General features: G+C 48.3%; 1 protein-coding gene across 2 annotated transcripts in view; it reads right to left on the bottom strand.

The window, feature by feature from the left end:
• LOC146866260 (programmed cell death 1 ligand 2-like) overlaps positions 1-13367 on the bottom strand; it is a 423355-nt gene that overhangs the window by 30882 nt on the left and 379106 nt on the right. Inside the window, exon 6 of one of the 2 annotated variants that reach the window (XM_085635130.1) lies at positions 334-3775. The exons of the other annotated variant lie outside the window; for it this stretch is intronic. Coding sequence (XP_085491256.1) covers positions 3733-3775 — 43 coding nt within the window. The 3' untranslated portion in view covers positions 334-3732. Of the gene's footprint in view, positions 1-333; positions 3776-13367 lie in introns of those variants that run through there. 2 annotated transcript variants of the gene reach the window in all.

The raw sequence follows: 13367 nt of genomic DNA, 5'->3' as shown, positions 1-13367 counted from the left end.
TTATTACCACAGGAACGTCACAAAAAAGGTGACAGTCCTGTGTGGCACTTCACAAAAAGTGACGGTCCTGTGGCGATTGTAAATTGTAAATACGCCCCATAAGATTTGTTTAGCTGTGACAGTTCCACATTCAGAAGTATTTATGCATTTCAAGACTCGAGGAAATATGCAATTCTTCGAGAAACCTGAAAAAGTCATTTATTTGATCCAACTGGTGAACTGATCATTCATGAGGGAATTTCAACTTTTGGGAGTTACAGCCTAAACGATTGCTGAAGTTCATGCAACTGTGATGATCTTATTTAATTAATATATGCATACGCTACATTGTGATACTTTTTGAAATAGCACACATTTTTTATTTTCTCTATTGGTGCAATAACGAGAAACACAATTAGTGCTGAAAATGCAAGTCCCGCCCACCAATTCACTGGACGCCATATCCAGTCCGGCATTCCCAGCATGCTCCTGTTTCCACTGAGACAATGATATTGGGAGTGTAGGTAGGTGTCTCTGCCTTTTGCCCCCTGGATTCCTTCTCTGCCTGGCTTGGGTGGGGGTGGGGAGGCGGGGGTGCTGGGGTCCACTGTGGGACTGGCAGCCATGAGGAGCATTTCATCTGGTCCCCAGCGATGGGCGCAGGGTAGGCTTTCTCTTCGACGGAGGAATCGAATAAGCCTCTCGAAACAAACAGCCTCCCGTGAAGGGGAATGATGTGCAGACGTTCATCAGTTCCATTTATCAGCCTGGACGCAGCAGAAATATTGTCTATATCATAAAACTGGAGAAAAGTCAGAGCATGCAGAAGAGGCTTAACTCCCTTTTACGGAACAGAATATTGAATCATCTGGAAACAAAGTTGGCAATCCGGGGACTGTGTGGATACATTCTTATTGTTATCCATGTTGAAAGTCAAGTGCAGAACCCGTAGAAGGACGTCAAAGGCCTGCTCTCTCCTGCACTCCACTCCACTCTCTCCCTTCTCCTCTCTTAAGTCTTCCCTCTGCCCCTGCTCCCCGTTATCCACTCGTTGCTCCCTATTCTCATCTCCAGCTCTCTGTCCTTTTCTATCGAGCTTGCTTTCCTTTCCCCTCTTGCACTCCTCTTCTACTCCCCTTTCCCCTCTAATCTCTCTTCCCCCTGTACCTTTGCTCACCACTGGGAGCCCTTTCGTTGCGGCCCCGTGCCACCTCTGCACCCTGCTCTCCTGTCTGCCAGCTCTCCACTCTGCTCCTCCTGCTGGGCACTTATCCTCTCCCTTAAGTCTCAGCTCTTCACTCTGCTCCTCTTTGCGGCCCTCTTTTTCCACTCCCTCCTGCCTCTCCTCTCCTGTCTTCTCCCCTCCTCGCCTCTTCCCTTCCCTTCCTCGCTGTCCTGTTTTTCCTCAGGGTGAATCCCCTCCCCTCACGCTGTGCTTATCTATCTCTACTTTCCAGTTTCCTTCTAGTCCTCTTAACACCGCCCTCTTCTTTCCTTCTCACTCTCATATCCATCTTAGAAGCCTCGGTTGTTGGTGGACTTCACATGCATGAAGCATTCACCTCAATTGCAGATTTCATGGCAGTAGAGACGTGTATCCTCCCTCACAAAGACTAGTCTCCTTAGATGTCCAGAGGAATGAATTTCTGCTCTAGCCCCTCTTCTTGCCTTTGCTTCTCTTCTTGTGAGCTGCAGTAAAGACTTCAGGGTAAGTCTGGTATTGCCGCCATTTTGGAATGGGAGGAAAACGCCCAATGGTAGACAAGGGGGTGCAGCTCTGGTATCAGGTGAGGCCATAAGTTGGAGTAGCACAGCTTGAATGGTTGGCTGGCTTCACGGGAGAGAGGCAGATGGAAACATAACATGTTCTATAACATAGGGACTGCTTCTGGTGTGATTGATGTATGGAGGAGATTGACAACGTCAGAAATTAGGAGTATGCTGGGAAATGAACTTCAAACCTCTTTCTGGTATGACCCCTCTCTGTCTCCTACTTTATACCTGCATCATTCAAAAATGGCCCCACACTTTCTGCTCGGCCTTTACAAATGAGCTGATTGGCGCAGGTGTGCAGATTACCTGAATGTCATTGACAGGCTAATGTTTCATATACTCTGTCAATGAAAGAGAAGCAGATAGTGTGCTGTTTGACTAAGATAAAGTTTCCGGCAAACACATGAAAAGATTTTACCATAAAGATGGACAATACCCAAGCAGTCATTCAGCAGACTTTTCTGCATCTTAGTACACTATGGAAATGCGTTCTGCTGATTCTCCAGTTGGAAACACTGACGCTAGAATACATTTCATGGTACTGGAGACATTTCTTCCCTTGACACTCATGGTTTAGTCAGGATTACTAATCTTAATGAATATGTTGAATATGTTTTCAGTTGGGTGGTCAAAATATTTTTGAGTGCACAAGAGACTCTGATCTATAGAACCCTCAATTTGCGATGTGTAATATTTTAAGGACTGCCTAGAGATGAAAAGAAAGTGGATGAAGTGGAATTTCTGAAGAACTCAACACAGTACTTGGATCCTCCGGGCTATTCCTTCATAGCCCTGGGCGTGCAGTCATTCAGCTTTCTACGGAGAGCTCTTCTTATGTCGGTACAGAACTACTTAAGGTAGACTTCCAGTCCCTCATTCGGGTCTAGGGTGAAGTTTCCCTCCTAGCGAAGAGAGGCGGCATACTTCAGGGTCTTTCTAGGGCTAAAAGACTCTGAAAATCTCTACGTGTAACTTGCTATCCTCGTGGATATATAGGGAAAAGAGAGAAGTGTATTATCAATGACTCCATCCCTCTTGTCCTTTGACCCTGGAGAACATTTTGGACTGTTTATGTTTCCCGCGCCAGCCTTAACTCTGCCCCTTTAGGAGGATCTCTTTGCCTGACCAGGAACTCCTTGCAGGTTGAACTTGAGACAGGGAAGATAAAGGAGAGTGGGTTGCCAAGCTTCCTCCTGATAAGTTTTAGTGGCAGGTATATGGGATGAGCTGCCAATATTCCCTGTGGCAGCCGGCGTCCTTCCTGCGTAAGCAGACCCATACCACAGTGTCTACCCTTGTATGTTGGACACGTGTGTCATGCGGCAAGGCTCTTATGGTGGCGACCCATGTTGCCTACCATTCTTTACAGCAACGCCAAATAGCTCTTTTTATCTCCGTGTCTGGCTGATGTTTGTTGAGGAAAACACAGAGTACTGTGGTGTCTCAAGCCCTGCCGGGAGGGACGACAACAGTACAGGTAAGCTGGTGACAACATAATGTGCAATCTATTATCATTTCTCCTTAAAAGGGCATGTGTAAGTATGGGATGTATGGGGGGCCTGAGGAATCCTTCCTGGGGTAGAGCTCATGACTTTGACCACATATAGGTTTGTTGCTTTCTAATATGGACATAGAACTGTCAAAGGCGATTCACAGTTGTCTGTGTGGGAATGAGGGGCTTGTATGTGGCAAAACTCTTCTTGTTTGTGATCACTTTCTTCAAGATTAGTGTTCATTCAATGTTATGCCCCCATATCCATACACCGCTAAAGGCTGAAGTATCGAATAGTGGCGTAGAGGAAAAGTGCGATGAGAGGTAGACATTACGTAGTTCTTGCATTGTTCCTATAATTATAAGAAAGTTCTAAGATAAAGTGCAATGCTCTTGAGAGATTTTGAAAAGTGTGTTGAAGGCATCCTTTCTGTGATCCACCACAGCGGCAGTTTCTGCATGCATTCCTTTCTCTAAACCCAATGTGTTTAGATATTTGGACCAATATCTGAATTTGTGAATTCGGAAGTCCTGCAAAAAAAAAGTATAAACATTTCACATTAGCTCAGAGAAACTTTACATTTATAGCCACTTACCAGTAAAATAACAGAAAGATTACTTAACTTAAGAGTTGCTATAAGAAAGTTACAACAGTTGAATTCTAAGGTCAGTCAGTGAGATGATTGCCTTGGTCACTGTACGCGTCAATGTACCCGGAAGCAACATGAGATCTTACATGCAACACTAACGTGAAATGTTTATCCTTTGGTTAAGGACAAAATGGCTATGAATAGCAATTGGGAGATGAATTTCCCAAAATAATTATGGTATGCAGTGTTGTGCTGAATAGCAGGGCATAGTTATCACCTGAGATTCATGGAGCCTGAGCCTTCTATGCAGATCTTCCTGTTGAACCCAATGGAAACTCCAAGTGCAGACCACTGCTCTCCACCTGATTCAGGGCACGTTATTGTGTATTTGCTTTCTTTATGATAAGTGTTGTCAGTAACGTCACACATACAAGTCACAATGACTCTCCTGGCATTTAAGGAAAAGCACTATTTGAGCCCCAGGTGCTATCTGAGTAGCTTGGTGGCATCACTGGGATGTTGTGGGCAAAGTCCCTTGGGAAAGAGCAGGAGGCATTTTGACCTTCGGTACACTCTCTACTCCTTAAGGGGAACAGGGCGTGGCCTAAGGGGACAGAGAAGGAAGAAGCCCACTCATAGAAAACTGTCCACCAGAGGACTGCATGAGAATGTGTGTAAGCTTCAGTTCTCTTCCAGGGGATCCTCATCAATAGTCATAAGCATTAGAATATTCCCGCCCATGTGCGGGATCCCGGAAACAGTATATTATATGTGCCCCACATATATATATCCATACATATATACCTATATGTATACACAAGCAATTGCAGCCCATAAACCCTAGAGCTGAACCATGCTGTAAGGAATTTCCACTATACATAAGAAAATAGCATTATAAACACGAGAAACAACATTATAACTTGTTTAGAAACTGTTTTAATGCTTAGAAAACAGCAGAAATTCTTAGAAAACACTGAAAGCATAGGAAGCTCCCAGGCTGCATTGCAAATACCCAGTCTAAAAAGACTGAAAAGCTAACTAATAGCTGCATAGCAAAAAACTGACACCGTGCCTTTAAGGCACACCTGACCCCCACCTTCCCATCATGCCTCAGGGGTGGCAGTTAGGTCAGTTGTTCTTTCCGGCTCCTTCTGGAAGGATCCTGGCAACAGAGCTCCACTTTTTTCTGAGTTTGTCAGAAAATATTGTCTGTTTTTCAACTGTTTTTTCCCTTACTTCGACGTTTTACATCTAAGTAAGTAAGAGGCTGTCTTTTTTAGGCAGTTTTGGGCATTTTTTCCAACTTAAAATGCCATCTCTTTTCGATCCTTGCCCTGCTTGTGGCAAGAAGAAGGCCAGGACTGACTCTCATAGGGTCTGTATCCTGTGTCTACCGGAGGATCATGATTCCAAGACATGTACTCACTGCCAGAGCCTGTCCAAGAGAACTTTGAAGGACAGAGAGCGAATTCGCATTTATGGCCTGGCACAACCATCCAGAGGGCGATCTCCGGTGAGGAAGGGCTCCAAGAGGCCTAGAGATACATCTAGAAGCAAGTCCTCTCGTCCTTACGCCTCAGCGTCGGGATCGGCGCTGAGGAAAGATGTTCCGGTAGGTCGTGTTTCCAAGAAGAGACTTTCGACAGCGGGCTCGCCGTCGAGAGCAGGTACGTCGTCGACGTCGAAGTCCAGACCGCCATCGTCAACTCGGCGACGATCAGCATCGAGATCTAGAGCCTCTCCGCCGGCGTCAACCCGGTGACGATCGGCGTCGAGAGACACCACCCCTCTGCCGTCGTCAACCCGGCGACGATCGGCGTCGAGGAGCAGGGAACCTCCGCCGTTGTCAACCAGGCGACGATCGGCGTCGAGGAGCAGAGAGCCTCCGCCGTCGCCCACCCAGCGGCGATCGGCGTCAAGGAGCAGGGAACCTCCGCCATCGTCATCTAGACGACGATCGGCGTCGAGGAGCATGGACCCTCCGCCGTCGTCAACCAGGCGACGACCGGCGTCGAGGAGTGTCACCCCTCCGTCGTCGAGGGCACGATCCCCGCCGTCATCGCGGCACCATCAGCGTTCGACGTCGAGAGAGCAGAATCCTCCACCGTCGTCATCCAGACGGCGTTCGGCGTCGAGGTTGCCATCCGCGTCGACATCGAGAGTGGCAGTATCTCCGCCGACGTCCCCACGGCTTTCGGCGTCGAGGGAGAGAGGGCCTCCGTCGTCGGCTTCACATCGCCGTTCGACGTCGAGGCGGCATTCTTCGCCCACTGAACATGGCCGCCGGTCCACATCGAGGCGTCGTTTGACGTCGAGAGAAGAGTCCCGGCGAGAAAGAAGGCGACGCCACGGATCGACGTCAAGACAGGCCTCGGACAGGTCGGTGGTCCTGGTGACAGAGTCGGCTTCGCGCCATTCCTCCTCCCACTCAGGGGCATCTCCACGACCGGCAATTCCACGAGAGCCTGCCAGCCAACCCCGTAGGTCTTCCCCTCAGACTCAAGGGACCATTTCTCTTTCGCCCAGATGGCTGCTGCCAGCACATCATTGGCAGGACTCAGGGGCTACAAGGAGGCTGCGTGAATAGTCAAGTGCATGACTCTCCGCTGACACGGCTGGTGGAGGCTGTGAACAGAGCTAGTCCTCCCAGGCCAGCACGTCAGAAGTCGCCTGACAGCCGGCGACGCAGATCGCGCTCCCCCAGGCGGGAGGGGCGTTCATCCGGATCACGGGCTCGTGATCATCGCCGGGAGTGGAGGTCACCATCATCGTCCTCTTCCTCGTCCACCAGGTCCTCCATCAGGGACTATTCACCCACGCTATCGGGCAGCCCAGTGTCCAGGGTCTCGCCCATAGACGACATCAACACCTACCAGGAGGTGCTGCAGCGGGGAGCGCAGAAATTGGGGATTGAGATGTCAGTCCCCCAAGTCACCACGTCGGTGATTTTTGAAACACTTCACCAGAAGTCTGCCTCTCGTCCACTGCTGCCTTTGGTCCCAGGAATCATGGAACCCGTCATGGACACCTTCCTCACCCCGGCGACCGTCAAAGCGGTTCCGGCTCGTATCCTCAAGAAATACAAGCCAGCTACCTCTGATCCTGTCTTTGTGAAGATGGACCCGCCTGCGGACTCCGTAATAGTGGCGGCTGCAAGAAAGGGTCAGACGGCGTCGGCCTCCTCTTCCGTTCCTCCAGATAAGGAGAGCAGAACACAGGACTCCTGGGGACGCAGGGCCTGCTCTTCCACGGCGGCCTCCCTCAAAATCTCCAGCGCGGCGGCGCTGTTGGGCAGATACGATAGGGCTCTCTGGGACTCGATGGAGCGATTCAAGTCCAAGCTCCCCAAGGAGGACCAAAAGGACTTCGAAGAGATTGTCACTGAAGGGGCTCTGGTGGCTAATCAGTCGATTAGCACGGCGGCGGATGGTGCGCTGCTCTCAGCCCATTCTTACACACACGGCGTGTGCGCCAGGAGGTCGTCCTGGTTGCGGCTGACAGGGCTCAAGCCAGATGCGCAGCAACGGATTTTAAACCTCCCGTTCTCTGGCAACTCCCTCTTCGGCACTCACACGGATGAGGAGATGGGGCGCATGAAAACTGAGCTGGACACCCTCAAAGCTGTGGGCTTGGAGAAGAAAAAGTAATTCAAGCGCCGTTTTCGACCCACCCAACGCAAGGGGCCTCAACAGAGGGTTCAAACCCCTCAGTGGTCTCAGAGTAAGCCCCAAGGAAAATCGCAGTTTCGAGGCGGAAAATCCAGCAGGGGCAGAGGTGGACACCAACAGCAGTCCTCCACTACCACAAGAGGAGGAAAGTCATGAGCTGTGGCTTCCTCTACGGCCGTTGCCCACTCCAGTGGGAGGAAGTGCGTCACAACATCTAGCAGACTGGGACAGCATCACAAAAGATCGCTGGGTGCTGAATATACTGCAAAATGGATATGCGCTACGTTTTCGAGCGCATCCGAAAGACATCCCGCCAAAAAGGTCCCGTCCTCACCACTTAAAACTGCTCCAAAAGGAGGTGAGGACACTTCTGCAAAAACAGGCCATAGAAAAAGTTCCTCCTTCGCAGGTCGGAAAAGGAGTGTACTCCCGGTACTTCCTTGTGCCCAAAAAAGATCAAGAGCACAAGTTTCGGCCGATTCTGGACCTTCGTCTCCTAAACAAAGTCATCGTCAAGGAGAAGTTCCGTATGTTGGAGCTTCACCAAATATGTCCACATCTGCAAGTCGGGGATTGGATGTGTTCGGTGGACCTCCAAGATGCGTACTTTCACATTGCAGTCGCAAAGCATCACCGCAGGTACCTGCGGTTTGTGGTTGGAAGCAAGCATTATCAGTACAAAGTCCTTCCATTCGGACTCAAGTCGGCTCCGCGAGTCTTCACCAAATGTATGGCAGTGGTGGCGGCCTGCCTACACAAGCAGGGTCTATTCGTCTACCCTTACTTAGACGACTGGTTGCTGAAGGCTCCATCCCAGCAGCAGGTGAAGAAAGACTTCCAGACCTGTCTGAGACAGTTGCACACTCTCGGCCTTCACGTCAACATGGCAAAGTCCGTGCAGCAGCCCACTCAGTCCATCCACTACCTTGGCTCCGTTCTGGACACAAGCGTGGGAAAAGCGTATCCTTCGGGGGAGAGACTGTCTTCAATGAAGAGGAAATGCAGGCTTATGCAGCAGGTGCAGAGGCCGTCAGCCCGGCAAGTGGCATCTCTGCTGGGATCCATGGCGTCCTGCATTTTTCTCATTCCCAACGCCAGACTGCGAATGAGACCTTTGCAGCAAGCTCTAGAGGACCAATGGGATCAGTCCACAGGCCGTTGGGGAGATCGAATTTCTCTCTCCCAGGTGGCGAAATCTTCCCTTGCATGGTGGACTCGTCAGGACAATCTGATGGTGGGAGTCCCGTTTCACCACCCACTTCCGGTGCAATCGGTGGTGACAGATGCATCGCTGCAAGGTTGGGGGGCCCACATGGGGTGCCTCCAAATACAGGGTCGGTGGTCTACAAAAGAACAGGGCTACCACATAAATATGCTAGAGCTTCGGGCAGTACACCTTGCTCTAAAAGCGTTCCTCCCAGCAATCAAGGCCGACTCAGTCCTGGTGCAGACCGACAACACCACGACCATGTTTTACCTGAACAAACAGGGCGGGACTCGGTCACGCCCCCTCTCCCTGGAGGCACAGGTGATCTGGCACTGGCTGCTCACCCGGAACCTCTCGGTAGTGGCAGTGCACCTTCCGGGGGAGTTGAATATCAAGGCAGACGCACTCAGCAGGCACTTCGAAGATCAGCCAGACTGGGTGCTGCACGACGAAGTGGTGGCAGACCTGTTCCATTGTTGGGGTCGTCCAGAAATCGATCTGTTTGCAGACGACGAAAATTCAAAATGCCACGCCTTCGCGTCCAGATTCCACCGTCCAGGGACCAGGGGGAATGCTCTTTTGATGGACTGGTCAGGGACATTTGCCTACGCCTTTCCGCCCCTGCCTCTGATTCCGAAGGTGGTATCCAAGCTGCTCAGATCCGACATGAAGATGATTCTCATAGGTCCGGACTGGCCGCGCCAGTGGTGGTACCCAGACCTTCTCCATCTCTCAGTGTGGCCTCACAGGCGACTGCCTTGCAGGCCGGACCTGCTGTCCAAGATGGGCGGGAGGATTCTGCATCCCAACCTTCCCTCACTGAACTTAACAGCATGGCTCCTGAGGTCCTGCAATACGGACATTTAGGTCTACCACCTGACTGCATGCATATTCTAAAAGAAGCGAAGCGACCCTCCACGAGAGCGTCTCATGCGTTTAAGTGGAAGAGGTTCTTCATTTGGTGTAGGGAGAATCACCTTGATCCTACAAAGGGACAGGAGGACGTCTTCCTTCCTTACCTTCTGCACTTAGCTAGATCAGGCTTGAAGTATGCATCCATCAGGGTCCATTTGTCTGCCATTACAGCTTACAGGAGGTCTCCCAGTCAACCTTCCTTTTTCCAGATGCAGGTGGTCAAGGACTTCTTGCAGGGGTTGAAGAAAGTTTACCCCCCTGTTCGAAACCCTTCTCCTCCGTGGGAGTTGAACTTAGTGTTGTCCAAGTTGATGGGCCCACCTTTTGAGCCGATCCACAGAGCTTCCTTACAGCATCTGTCGTGGAAGGCCGCTTTTCTGGTAGCCATTACATCGGCATGCAGAGTAAGCGAAATCCAGGCTCTCTGTACTAAAGAGCCGTACACAGTTTTCCACCAGCACAAAGTGGTCTTAAGGGCACATCCATGTTTTCTCCCTAAGGTAGTGTCTGATTTTCATATTAATCAGTCCATTTCCCTGCCATCCTTCTTCCCGAATCCAGCGACACCGGCTGAGCGGTCGCTCCACTCCTTAGACCTCAAGAGGGTACTTAAATTCTACCTGGAAAGTACCAAAGGCATTAGGAAGACGGATCAACTGTTTGTCAACTATGGCGCCATGAGAACAGGCTTCCCAGCAGCTAAGCGATCCATTTCCAGATGGATTGTTTCCTGCATTACCCTAGCCTACCAGCTGGCGAAAAGGCCCTTACCTTTGGCCCCTAAGGCTCATTCTACTAGGGGGAAAGCGGCCACAGTAGCTTTCTTGCATGACGTTCCAATGGCAGAGATCTGCAAGGCGGCCACTTGGAAATCGGTTCACACCTTTACCAGGCACTACTGCCTCGAATCCAATTCCAGGGCGGATGCCCAAGTAGGCCAAGCCTCCTTGAGGAACCTGTTTGGGTAGCTGGGTCTATCTAAGCATACTGTTCCTTCTCTGTTTCTTTCCTTTGCCCGCAGGGGGATGAGGTGAGGCTCGCTATTCTATTCTAATGCTTATGACTATTGATGAGGATCCCCTGGAAGAGAAGGATTAGTCTTGTAAACACAAGGAGAGGGGCTCAATAACGTCCAAAGGAACAGAGCACCAAAATATACTGTGAAGTAAGAGATTTTCCCTTTGGACCGTCTCACATAGATAATAGAGGCACTGCTAAGGTGTCCTGTCAAGGATAGATATCACTTGTGAGAGTGTCTACCAAGCCCAAATAGGTGGCCATATGGGGTTCAAAGTGTACAAAATAAGAACCAAGTCATGAAAATCAATCCTTCCAATAGAGTGTCATAAGGGTGATCCAATACACAGCAATATAATAAACAAAATGCATACGTAGAGTACATTTAATTAATCAATACATGCTTTATTAAAACAAATTTTAAACGGAGAGACGCAACATAGATACAAATTTTTTTTTTAAATTAACTCGTTACACAAAGAGTTCCTTTTATAAAAAACAATTTTTTCATAAAAAAATATATATGCACAGATTAAAACCAACCTATCTCACGAGTCAAAATCACACAAATCATAAAGAAGGACACATTTTGCAATGAAAGCACCACAGTTGTGCTTCAAAGGTGTTGGTTTGTGTTCACCATGGACCAATACCACTAAACTCGCTATGCCCAAATATTTGGTAATTGGTCCCAGGACAAATACAACTCGGGTTTCAAGCGTCGACACGTTTCGGTGGGCAAATTAATAGGGCCACCATCTTCAGGACGGGTAATAATGATCCTTCCTTCTGTGAATCATACTTCTAACAATACCTCAAAGTTGAAAGTTAAGGGGATGCCTGTAGTCTGTAACTTGCAGTATCCTCAAACGGATTCGGTTTATTCACGGAAGATAAAAAAGTTGGTGTAGATATATTTTAATACACATAAACTCTCTTCGTGAAAAATTGGTGCTTTTTTATCCTCGTGTTGAATGGCTAAGGTGAAAATACTGTCTGCTTTGCAATCTATCTGCACCACGTTAATTAATCAGCGGTAGTGGAGGAAGATAAAAGTTGGTGGTTGATAGTCTATATCCACTTGTTTGTCAATCCACCAGCGTAGAGTCTCGTCTGTTTAAAGCTAGTAGGCTGTATAGCTCTACATAATCCGGCCTCCGTACCGTCACCTCGTTCTTCGCGGTTTACCCGTGAATAAGCCGAATCCGTTTGAGGATACTGCAAGTTACAGACTACAGGCATCCCCTTAACTTTCAACTTTGAGGTATTGTTAGAAGTATGATTCACAGAAGGAAGGATCATTATTACCCGTCCTGAAGAAGGTGGCCCTATTAATTTGCCCACCGAAACGCGTCGACGCTTGAAACCCGAGTTGTATTTGTCCTGGGACCAATTACCAAATATTTGGGCATAGCGAGTTTAGTGGTATTGGTCCATGGTGAACACAAACCAACACCTTTGAAGCACAACTGTGGTGCTTTCATTGCAAAATGTGTCCTTCTTTATGATTTGTGTGATTTTGACTCGTGAGATAGGTTGGTTTTAATCTGTGCATATATATTTTTTTATGAAAAAATTGTTTTTTATAAAAGGAACTCTTTGTGTAACGAGTTAATTTAAAAAAAAAATTGTATCTATGTTGAGTCTCTCCTTTTAAAATTTGTTTTAATAAAGCATGTATTGATTAATTAAATGTACTCTACGTATGCATTTTGTTTATTATATTGCTGTGTATTGGATCACCCTTATGACACTCTATTGGAAGGATTGATTTTCATGACTTGGTTCTTATTTTGTACACTTTGAACCCCATATGGCCACCTATTTGGGCTTGGTAGACACTCTCACAAGTGATATCTATCCTTGACAGGACACCTTAGCAGTGCCTCTATTATCTATGTGAGACGGTCCAAAGGGAAAATCTCTTACTTCACAGAGAAGGATTAGTTACTTACCTGTAATCCTAGTTCTCTTCCAGGGGTATCCTCATCAAAGTCATAAGCAACCCTCCCGCCTCCCCGGGCAAAGGTGTGATCGTTTTCAGAGGTTATTATTTCTTTGTGCCATGACTTTTCAGTCTCCGCAAAGAACAACTGACCTAACTGCCACCCCTGAGGCATGATGGGAAGGTGGGGGTCAGGTGTGCCTTAAAGGCACGGTGTCAGTTTTTTGCTATGCAGCTATTAGTTAGCTTTTCAGTCTTTTTAGACTGGGTATTTGCAATGCAGCCTGGGAGCTTCCTATGCTGTCAGTGTTTTCTAAGAATTTCTGCTGTTTTCTAAGCATTAAAACAGTTTCTAAACAAGTTATAATGTTGTTTCTCGTGTTTATAATGCTATTTTCTTATGTATAGTGGAAATTCCTTACAGCATGGTTCAGCTCTAGGGTTTATGGGCTGCAATTGCTTGTGTATACATATAGGTATATATGTATGGATATATATATGTGGGGCACATATAATATACTGTTTCCGGGATCCCGCACATTGGCGGGAATATTCTAATGCTTATGACTTTGATGAGGATACCCCTGGAAGAGAACTAGGATTACAGGTAAGTAACTAATCCTTGTGTGTGGTGGATCCTTTTCAATACAGAACTAAAGCCCGACCTGCACTTTCCCAAAGGCCCTAGTCCCATCTCTACAATCTACTAAGATATGGCACTCTCAGCTCTCTCCTTGCGCTGGAGCACTTGAGGCTGCCCTGCAACCCACATACACATGCA

The sequence above is a fragment of the Triturus cristatus genome, chromosome 2_1 (assembly GCF_964204655.1).
Source record: "Triturus cristatus chromosome 2_1, aTriCri1.1, whole genome shotgun sequence".
Lineage (NCBI taxonomy): Eukaryota > Metazoa > Chordata > Amphibia > Caudata > Salamandridae > Triturus > Triturus cristatus.
Note: the sequence above shows the minus strand (reverse complement) of the source record. Positions and strands in the feature narration are given on the sequence as shown.